This window comes from Condylura cristata, unplaced genomic scaffold (assembly GCF_000260355.1).
Source record: "Condylura cristata isolate star-nosed mole 26May11 unplaced genomic scaffold, ConCri1.0 scaffold00012, whole genome shotgun sequence".
Lineage (NCBI taxonomy): Eukaryota > Metazoa > Chordata > Mammalia > Eulipotyphla > Talpidae > Condylura > Condylura cristata.
This window is the reverse complement of record NW_004567113.1, coordinates 4800922-4812840: the sequence shown is the minus strand read 5'-3', so window position 1 is coordinate 4812840 and position 11919 is coordinate 4800922. Positions and strand designations below refer to the sequence as shown.

General features: G+C 31.7%; 1 protein-coding gene across 2 annotated transcripts in view; it reads left to right on the top strand.

Annotated features, from left to right (window-relative positions):
* The window catches only part of GRID2 (glutamate receptor, ionotropic, delta 2), a 1454036-nt gene that overhangs the window by 900618 nt on the left and 541499 nt on the right, over positions 1–11919 (top strand). For both annotated transcript variants that reach the window (XM_004681119.2, XM_004681118.2), the window contains one exon: positions 6638–6811. In XM_004681119.2, coding sequence (XP_004681176.1) covers positions 6638–6811 — 174 coding nt within the window. The remainder of the gene's footprint in view (positions 1–6637; positions 6812–11919) is intronic.

The following is an 11919-nucleotide window of genomic DNA, read 5'->3' as shown; positions in this document are numbered from 1 at the left end:
TGTAGCAGGACTGGCGAAACTGAGGGGTTTACCCTGAATTAAGGGATATGATAGTTGCCTTGGGTTTCCAGAAAAGAGGCTGGTTCAGTAATTAAACCAGATACTTTGTAACTAGATATTTGTCCTGCCATATAGAAAGATTTCTCTAATAAGAAAGTTATGTATGGTGATAACCCTAAATAAGGTTAGTCCCTTCAATCTTTATTTCTCTAGGCAGTTAAGATAGTGGTAATAGTTACTGTGAATTCACAGGGCCTCTATTGTGCTTAGCTGAAAGTACTGGACATACTAAGATACTGTCTTGAAAGGCCTATTCGGGATATATTGGGGAGACCTGTATTTCAGTACATTTCTCAGTATCATTACCAAAATTCACTTTTTTCAGCAATGTGAAGCTGCTAAAGCATGCCAATGTTTGGATATAAAATAGCAGATATTATTCTTTGGGAGATGGTTTGGTGAAATTTTCTCACTCATTCATTTCTTTGTTTGTTTGTTTTACACCGTATTTATTTTGTACTCAATATGTATATTTATACCAATCTAGCTGGCATTTAATACTTACTATGGTCTACAAACTTTGTTAGATGGCATATTATAAAAAATTGAGATAAGAAGGGAGGACATTTGACTCTGTTATAATGTATATTGTACATTGACATTTAACAGATACCGATAGCCTTTCTTTCCCTGGAATTCTATTAATTTAGGCCTAAATCTGATATACTTTAAGGATTAAGGAGCGATCTAATTCTCCTTGGAGATTTGTTCTGAGAAGAGTTATTTTCAAATGGAGTTTTAACTTTCCTTTTTTCTTGACTTTTATTAAGTTAAATGTTTATTCAATATTAAACTATCATGGCAATGTAAGGACATTTCCCTGCATATATTAACTTAATTCTTAATAAATTTTGATTATCATGTAAAATATTTTGGGAAAATGACTGTATATGTTGCTCCTAAGGAAATGAACTACAGAAATATTATATCCATTAAAATATATTTGGTCTCTTTGGTATTATAATCTTAATTTTTATCTTATAAGTATACTTATTCAAATAAAAATAAGATAAATACCTTTATAAGAAAGCTTCCTTGATACTCAGGAAATTCCTGTATATTTTTATACAGATTTACATGTTTGGGAAGATTGGAGTCTTGTGGGTGGTGAACTATTCGTTTACAATTGTTTTAAAAATGATGACAACTTAAATATTTAAAAAATATCAAAGTGTTAGAACAGTATAGATTCTAAGAGATTATGCAATAGTTTCATGCTTAATTAATAAGTTTACTTATAGAATTTTTTGTTCATTTAAAGGGATTTCTTTAGAGACTAATAACTAATTTAGAATTCAGTGTTGCATTTGCATCTTGAAATACACTTTCAATAGGCTGAAGTAAAATTCTGTAAATCTAAATTAGTTATAAAGTTTTCAGATGAATAGCAAACTATGTTTTGCTACCAGGTGTCAAAACTAAAACTGAAAATAAATATTTTAAAACTGACTGTTAGTTTCATTCAGAATGGCATATTTCTTCATCCCAGAAAGTTACTTTATTTTCCTTTCAAATAATAATTACAGGCATGAAACAATAAATTCAAATTGACATTTCTTCATGTAGTGTTTAGCCATTTAGACATCGATGAACTTCAGCTTCTGAAATTTATGAAAAGTATTTTACTTTTGTGTAGTCTGAAAATAGTCCTCTTAAAGAATTTGGCTTAAGATCAGTGATTTTATCATTACTTAAATAATCATGAGGCTATAAAATTTTGAAATTACATACTTATATATTTCTCAATGCAATCAAGTTGCTTCCAACTTTTTTGAAAACAAACAAAAGCAGAAAAGACACCCAGTTAAAAATATAAAACTGAATGAATTGGAGGGTTAATTGTTAAGGTACTTGAACACATGAAGCCAAAATCTTAGGGAGATTTGAGCAAAGAGTAGAAAATAGTATTTAATCAGATATCTATCCCCTGGAATCTCCAACTGTCTTAATACCTACTGTGACTTCTGTCTGTCTACTTGCACTGTAATTAATTTGATTATTTTATGTGTATGGTGGAAGTAAAAACTTGACTTGAAACTTTATTTGTACTCATTCAAAGCATTTATTGACATCCATTTCCTTCTAAACACTCACCACCTTTTAAACACAATTTGACATGCTGTTTCTTGTATTATTTTCAGCATTAAACAATTTATTTTTCTCCTCTGATATTTTGACCCAATTTATTTGAAATATTTCATCCCATTTTCATTCTAGTTGTAGATAACTTTTTATATGTCTTTCAGTTATAGGCACCAGCATAATCTGTATCATTCCTTTTACTTGAAATCTATGACTATTCAATAGACACATATATGGTCTACAACCTTATTTTTATAGTGTTAAACTATCCAACTAAAAATGTCAATTTGTCCATTTCTTTCATTGAAGAGGTGTATTGGTGTCTTGAAGTTTGTTTCCATGTATGTGCATCAAAGTATAATTATTCCTTTTTTCAACACTTATCCTTTGAAAATTATGAACTATCATCGATATATCCAGTAATATGTGAAACTTGGAATCTATTTGATTTCATGTTGATCTGGCTTGTGCTCGCTGTTTGCCTCCCTCCCTTTTCCTCAGGTCCTCCTTTTCCCCCTCACATTTTCTTGCTTCCAAAATCTCCCTTTCTTTTTATCACCACCTTGTGAATGTATATGTGTATAACATAAAATACACCCACATAATGAGTACTCAGTTACTTTCAGTATATTCAGAGTTGTGGAAAAATCATTTCAATAAAGTTATTTTTCATTTCTGTTGTTTTTCATGGAGATTACGTTAGTTTACAACATTGTATATGATTTAGAGATGTAAAATCGCCCCATTCAGTTGCTGGTACCACAACACAAACACCATTAAGTCATCAATGTGTCCCCACCATGGTTCATTCTGCTCCCTCCCTGCTGTGTCTGCAACACCACACTGATAAAGGAATGGAGTCCTGGAGTTGGCTACCAATGCAGGAAGCTGCTGAGAAGCAAGGTCCTGGACTTTTTATTCTTAGAATGATCATACATCAGTTGTGTGGGGTAGGAGAACAAAGGGAAAATTAGAGGGGTGAAACTAGAAAATGTGCTCTGGCTTCTATAGTTTAAGGAATTATTAGTCTTTCTCCCGGCACTTCTGATCTGCTGTTTGGCTCAGTATTGTGACTGAAAACAAGCACTAGATCCCCAGAGATAGTTTCAAACTTCCATCAAGGCGGGTCCTCTGATCAGCTTCTGGGGTCATATATCAGACAATTCTCTCCCCTGGGCACTCTCATACCTCATGATATACAAGCCAGGAGTATGTTTATGCATTGGTCAACAGCCCCCCTGCCCCTACCATCACCCCAGATGTATCTGGTCATATCTGGTAATATACTTCCTTCCCAAGGTGATCAAACTTTCTGCTCTTGATTGATATGGATGGCACCATGTAGAGCTGGCCTTTTATACCTGATTGACATGACAGTCCTGACCTAGTACAGGAATGCAGAACCATACCTAACCAAAATGGTGACCCAGGCCATTTTGGTTTAGCAGACCCAGGTAGCCTCCCCCTTCTGTTTTTTTATAGTCTCTGTTCTACAGTAGATTTTCTGGAGTTCTTATTGGTTTGTCTCTATATGACTTTTTGTTTTGTCTGTGCACATCACTTATAATTGGCAACACCTGCTATTTGTCTTTCTGCTTCTGTTTCTCTTAGCATAATCCCCTCACTGCATCCATATGTTTACCAATGTCAGAAGTTCATTTTTTTTATAACCGAGTACTATCCCATTGTGTGTGTATATGTGTGTGTGTATGTCACACCTGATCTAATCTATTGTTGGCACTTGTGTTGTTTCCGTAATCTGGAGGTCAGTTTTCTCTGTGTGGTAGAATATTCCCTTGAGGATTTAGTGTATTTTTTCTGCTTTCCCATGTAGCTATCTATGTGGCTTTGTATTCACGTGCCCTAACAATATAGTTCTTCCACTTTTCTGGAACCTGGTTTCATATGTCATGTCAAACTAGTCTGTGTATGGCTTTTCTGGGAGAAGGAAATGACCTGGAGTCATCTGGTGACTTTGGTGTGCATGGGCTACTCATGCCTATTCCACTGATAGCCAGCCTCTGTGTTTCTAGACCTATAGCTCTCCAGTTAACAGGGCAGACATTAAGTGCCACTTGAGGAGACTTTCAGCTCTGCTTTACTCTCTCAACTCAAGTCCCGAGGGAGGTTGCAGAGGGGCATTGCTGTTGTGTATGTTGTCTTCTTCAGTGGGAGTCCTGTGCACACAGCACATGCATTTGACCACAGATCAGTCCCTGCTGTGTAGCTTTGGTCTTCCAGGGACTGCATCACCATGTGAGTGTGGATCGAGTCCCAGGTGCTCTCTCCAGGTGCTCTGTCACCCGCATTGTCTAGTATAGAGTTGAATTTCTTCAGTGTCTTTTCTGTCCTGTATATATGGAGCTTTGGTCTTCATTTACTAGGAGGTGTGCTATTTGAACTCCATGTGGTGGGATACTTTGTATCCAGTGTCTCTCTGTACTCTCTAACTTAACAGCCCTAGAGTCAAACAGGGAACCTCCTCTGACACTATCTTTCCCCTGTCTCCCCTCCATAAATGTTTTACTTATTTTTAGCTTCTATCATTCATGAATATCAATATAAATAATTAAGAGAATAATCTATTTCATATAATTATTTCATAAAATGTCTCAGTTGATGACATAAATTCATTTTATGAGTAAAAGATCATTTTTCACAAAGGGCATAAACCTTCCATAGTTCTTTATGATGTGATAAAAATGCTTATCAAAATCCCAATATTTTTAACAAAGAGTAAGAAAATAAGTAGAATACATAGTACTTTGCCTAACATATTGTAGGTCTTTAATGAATGTTAAGTTTTTTTTTTTATTGATTTGTGGTTCATCATGAATGAAGCAGATAGAGACACTGCAGATCAATAAAAAAGCTTATAAATGTTAGTATTAAAAGGCAAATGTATGAAATATATAAGACATCTTAGTTAATGTTATAAAGAAAGTACAATTTAACTACTTTTTAAATAAAAATACCTGTCTGTATACCTGTCTGTATAGTAAGTATTTTTGTTTGTTTGTTTGTTTTTAAGGAAAGATATTCAGTGGCAGTAAAACTTAATTTGAAAAAATTCTGGCTAAGGCTTAAAATGGAGTGAACGAGATATTTTAAAACTCTGCTTTGTGAATAAATGATGGAGATTTTAAAATAACCTGTCTCTTGCTAGTTTTCAGTGCCCACTGAAGTGACAAAGGCTAAAGGAAAAACAAGGCATTTTTAATTGAGAAAAATAATTTAGATGACATTGTTAAGGAGTAATCAACTTGAAATCTAGGATATTACATTAGACACAGCTGATGGCAAATTTTATTTTATTTTCAGAAAAAAAAGCCTTTATTTCACAAAGATTGCAAATAAAGACTAGAATTTAAAGATAATCATGCTATAAGGGAGAAAAATAAATGAAGATATTAATATGAACAATAAGAAATCGATATCTGGAAGTAAACATTTTATTTCTTCAATAATTATTTTAATTAAAACTGAAAAAAATACTGTTTCTATCAAAACTAATTTTGGGTCAAAGCCTTTCTCTTGACATAAGAATCCATAGAAGTCAATAACAGGTGAATCGCAATACTTTGTTATTTTAAATGCGCATTCTGAAGCCAAAATTTCCCTGATTTAGCCTGCTTTAAAATTAAATCTTGATCATTTCTACTTGGATTCATCCAAATTAGGACAATAATAAGTTAGTAAAATACTGTAATTGCTATCATCTTATATACATGATTGAAACTAATATCAAAATTTAAGTTTAAAGGTAGGAGAAGAGGGTGTAAAGAAAGCAGAAAAGTAGTTGCTTTGAGTTTGGTGGATCCCAATATAGAAAATAGCATTTGTTTGAATAAAAAAAACACTAGGTTTCCTCATTCACTCATCCTGCCCCAAGCTGTGTTAAACAGATTTTTTTTTTCTTTTTGACCTTTATGTTTGGGCTACAATTATACCCTTTATTCATTCAATAGTTAGCGAGCACTTTTTAATCTGCTCTCTAGTGAGAAAGTACCAGGCATTCTAATAAAAAATTGGAAAATATTGCTTTGTCTATTTTCCTTATTTATGAGCCCTTCTTTTTCATGTAAGAAAATGTATTTCTATTACAACTTTCACCCTAGATATTTAAAGTAACTTGAAATCCATTAATAATTATTATAATAGCAACTTATTTTCTGACCTTTTTCAGTGTTTAGAAAGCACATTTTTCTAAAATGTTGAAACCACTAAATTATAATCTTATTAATAAAGTGTCTAAGTTAATTGCTCCGTTCAAAATTATTTATACATTAATGCATATAATTTAAATCTCAGAAAAAAAATTTTAAATGGCTTAATTATTTTAATGAACATTTATGGTTTTCATGTGAATGTAAGCAGTAAGCAAAGTATTAGAGTCACAGATTTCCCCAGTCTTTCAGATAATAACTCATTAATTGGTTGGTGCGTCTGTTACTCCATTAAAGCATTTCTAATTCTTGCATTTCTTATCTTATAGGAAATAAATGATGTGGACATACAGGAACTTGTAAGAAGGTCAATTGGAAGGTTAACAATCATTCGGCAGACATTTCCAGTTCCCCAGAATATAAGTCAGAGATGTTTCCGTGGCAACCATCGAATATCTTCAACATTGTGTGATCCAAAGGATCCATTTGCTCAGAATATGGAGGTATATTTTCAGTGTAGGAGTATTTCTTCCAGGATGCTTTTTTTGGCAGTGGAAGAGAAAGCTTTTCAAGTTGCTTTGGAATCACATTTTTATACCTTTGCATTTTCTGAACTATTCTCCTCCTCCAGCAATTTCAAAAGTGTGATAGGAGAGTGCTAAGAATCTCTCTTTGATCTTTAGAGCTGATTATAGCAAAAAATCTGTGTGTTTGCTAAAAATTTAAGTAAAGGTTACTTGATGCTTAGCATAACATTTCTCGTGACATATTTGTCATTGATACTCCTTAATTCAAAGGTGCAGTTATTAATGTAACAATATTTATTTGACTTTTCTGGCATAACAAATATATCTATGTCTATTTCTCTTTTAAATAAAAATTCCCAGTTTGACGAACTTCACAAAAAAAACTTATGATTTAAAAAAATGCTGCTGTTACATAATCATATTCAATTCAAATGGGTAAAGATAAAAATCTTTGCTATTCAGAAAAATACAAAGATTTTGAAAATAAATAAATAAAATCTCTGAGCAGCAGAGATATTCTCTTGGTAGAGAATACCAAGTCCCAGCAACTTACTCAGAAGAAAGTCCTTTAAATACTCACTCAGAGTCTATTTTTCTGAGGGAAAACCCTCGGATATTCTGGGTTGATTTTTCTTTACACTGGAGATCTCAATATGTCAATTTGAAGAGGGTGTTAAATAAAGCAGACACATCAACCACAGTAGGTGTCATTGTAGCTCTCTCAGCAGGGTATAAACAGGAAAAAAGCAATCAATCTGACACATTAATTCAAATATCCTATTTAAAAAATATCTGCCATAAAACAGTTCTAAGAAGAGTACACTGTTAATCTGTTAACATTTAAATAAAAACACTGACATCAATAAAGACTAAAATCAATATGAATTTTAGAATTCAGAAAAATACATGATATATTTTTAGAAAGCAATTTCTTCACAATAGATTTAATATTATAAACACTGTAGCACTCAAGAGATGTTCAGTTTGGAAATGTAGACCTTGGAAAATAAATTTATTACCAGTAATGATAGATACATAAGTTGAATTTGCAAAACTTTTTTTTTTATTTTGCAAGATAATTGAACAGTATTACTATTTTTACTCACCTTTATTAATATTATTGTTATTATTTTGTAATTCAGAGATTTTTTTTATCTTTTGGCATTTTTTTTTTTTTTTTAGGATAACATTAATTTACAAAACTGTATATAGCGCCTCCTGGTGGCACAGTGGGTTAAGTCTCAGCACTATAAAGCCATAGGTAGCTACTGCAGCATGAGTTTCCACCCCCTCATCCCCAGACCAGGAAAGTGACTCACATGGTGCAGTAGATCTCTACTATCCCACACACTGCTCCCCTCAGCAGTGTATTTCAGTCAGTCTGCTTGTTCTTTTCCCACTCTGTCGCTGGTGAATCCTCTTAGCTTCCTGTACCACCCCAACTCTTATATCCATAAATAAGTAAATCTTAAAAAAAAATTGTACCTGACTTAAGCATATAAGTCCACACCTCTTTAGAAGTATGCTAACACACCACAGTCTCCACCACACCATTGAGTTCTCTAGTATAGTACAATAGGAGACAAACCACTTTGCTACCCACCTTCCCATTTCTGCTCTGGTAACTTCATTCTATAGTTAGATTTCTAGGATTCACTTTGTTTCTGTTTTTGTCTATTCATTTCTTTCATTGTTATACATTTCATATATGAGTAAATTAATCCAGTATTTATCTTTCTTCTTCTGACTTATTTCACTAAACATACCCTATTTCAGTCTCAATCATGTTCTCAAAAATGGCAATATGTTACATTTTTTCAGAGCTGAGAGGTGATTCCATTTAAAATCTTTCTTCCCTTGTCATAAATTAGCAATCCATATAAATCTGGGTTATTTTGGGGCTCTCATCTTATTCCACTGGTCTCTGTGTCTGTTTCACCTCTAAACTTTTATCTCAATAACATAGTTTTGATTACTGTTATTTTATAGAGTAGTTTGAAATTTGGGAGGACCATACTTCTGTATTTCTTATATTTTTTCCAAGATTGCTTTGGCTAATTGGGATAACATGTGATTCCATATACATTTCAGTATTGTTTGTTCTATTTCTTTGAAGAATGACATTGAAACTTTTGATAGTGATTGATTTAAATTTGTATATTGCTTTGGGTGAGTGGCCAAATTAAAAATGTTAACTTTTCAACTAATGAGCAAGGACTACTTTTCCACTTCTTTGTGTCTTCATTTTTTTACAATGTCATATTGTTTCTGTTGTAAAGGCCTTTGGACTTTTGTTAATTTTATTCTTAGGTATTTACTTACTTTTGGTGGAAAAGTAATTATGATTGTTTTATTGATTTTTTTTTCTCCTAGTTTGCAGCTTATGTCTAGGAATACAGCAGATTTTCACTTATTGATTTTTAATCTTTCATTTTTCTAAGAGCCTTTGGTTGGAGTCGTTAGAGTTTTCTATTAATATGATGATGCCATGTGCAAATAATGTTAAGTTTGCTTCTTGTATCCAAATTTGGATTTTTTATATATTTCTCTCCCAAAAGTTCTAGCTAGGACTTCTAGTAATATGTTGGATAATAGTTATGAAAGTGGGCTTCCTTAAATTGTATGTAATGGTAGAGGGAAAACATTCAGTTGTTCAATATTAAGGATTATTCTAGTTGTAGACGTTGTATGTATGGAGTTCATTATTTTGACATGATCTCTTTCTACCCATTTTTTGTGGGTTTCATTTCATGAATGTATGTTGGATCTTATTAAATCTCTCTATATATTTATTGATACTATTATATGATGGTTAGCTTCTCTATGGTTGATGTGGTTTGCAGATGTAGCATAATGATTTCTCTAACATATACTTGCAGAATTAGACTAAATATTTAATATACAAAAGGGAAAAAATGACACAATCTTTAATATATTACATTTATATAATTAAGAGCTTAGATATATTTGAACTTAAAATTTTTCCATAAAAACAGAGAAATTGGCATGAAAGTTTAGTTTGCTGAGCAGTTTATACCCCGAATGTAAATAAAGCAATAATAAAGATATTTACTAAAAATTTGGGTATAGGGAATTCCTTTAGAGAAGTACTCTTCTGAATTTAGAGTTCATAAAAGCAATGCAGGGAAATACGATCACAGACAGACTATAGATTAGGATTCAGTATGGTACAATTTTCAGTAATTTAGAAAAAATAAGCTATGAAATATATGATTCAAATGACCTCTAAATGTATAAACCCAACTATAAAATCACAATATTCAATAAAACAGAGGAGAAAAAGATTGAGTAGGTCTTTGCAGACAACCCAGAGCTGTACTTATTTTATATTACATAAAAAGAGAAGTGTGATTTAGAGAAAATAAAAAAATGTTTCCTGAATTTTAAAGTAGTGCCAGAAAGACTAACATCTAGGATTAGCTGAACATATAAATATATGTTAAAGAAACCTTTTAGATAGAAATAGAATTTTTAACAATTTATAAAGCTAAAAGGCAGTAAACCATTTGCTACTGGTGAAGTTCATGTTATTTTGACTGTTAATGTAGAATAAATAGAAACATTCCAATTGTTTTTCCCTATTTTCCCGTCTAAGAACAAATGTATTCAAATTGGAAAGGTTAGAAAAATATCATTAAGAAAATGTAAACCACTAGTATAGAAGGAGTAGGAATCGGGTATGATAAGGTTGAACTTTACTGTTTTAAAATAATGCTTGAAAATTAATTGTCTAGAACTATAAATACGTACCATATGTGAAAACAGTATTACAATTTAGAATAATTGGGAAGAGGACCCAAGTACAAGACATCATTATATTGCCTCAACTTTAAAAAGGAGGAAAACAAATTTCTGACAGTTTAATATACTAAAAAATAATATCTCAATAAACTGTAGAATATATTAACACATGCATAGTTTAAAGGAACTTCAAAGACAAAAAAAATGGTATTTCTAAATGCCATTTGAATTTTTTTATGTGCTTGTAACTCTTATGAAGTCCACAATATGACATTTTAAAAGTCTAGCTTGACATCACTGAAATATTTTCATCTAAGTATTCCACAGAATTTAAAATTTTAAATTGACGCAGATTAAAAAAATGTCATAACTATGTTAAGGTTTCATTATTATCTTTAAAAGTCACAACATAATGAGCCTCTTTAAAATAATTTTAAATTAGTATTTCAAATAATTTATGTTAAATTACTTAGATGCAAAGTTTTCTTTTCTCCAAATTTTCATAAAAATTGATGTACTTTGACCACTAATTAAGTTTATTCCATAATTCTGAATATTTTCTGATAGCTATAACTTAGCTATCAGTTGTCAGTTTCAGAATCATGTCACTACTAGAATTTTCAAAATACACTGAGAGATAGTCTTAGTCTTGCAGTAAAGGGACTGTCGATGGTGATCTGTGATATTCTGTTCTTGAATCTAATGTAACTGTCATTATACAAATGATATAATTATACCTACCAAATTTGGAAATATAAATCTAAGAACACTGACTTGTGCTTGTTTACATAATTAAGAAACAAAGTATTAATAGTCACAAATAGTTAATTCTAAATGGTGAAATGTAACAAAAATAAAGTATAGGTTTAAAATCAATTATGGGGAGTTCATATGGATGAACCATGATTTCACAGCTGTATCTGTCTCTGTTGAGACAGGTTTGGATCTAACATAGTAGATCCAAACATAATCTTTTGAACATAATCTTGTCCTTTATGTTAAAACATTTTTCTAAAATCAAGATAGATAATGCATGATTCTACTGTCTAATATTCAGACTACATATACTATTATTTTTCAGCTTTAATAACTGGACTTCAAACAGAAATATTGAAAAATAAAAGGCAGAATTGAACTAATGAATATCCTAGAAAATAATTCAGATGATAAACTCAATGAAAGTGACTGTGTTATATTATTTGACATAAGTGATTGTGTTAAATAACAGAAGATTGTGATTTAGAGATGGTGAGTGCAGGTGATTGAGAGAGGTCAGAGATCAAATGGTGTGACAGAATCTAAAGAGGAATGATTGGTCAAAA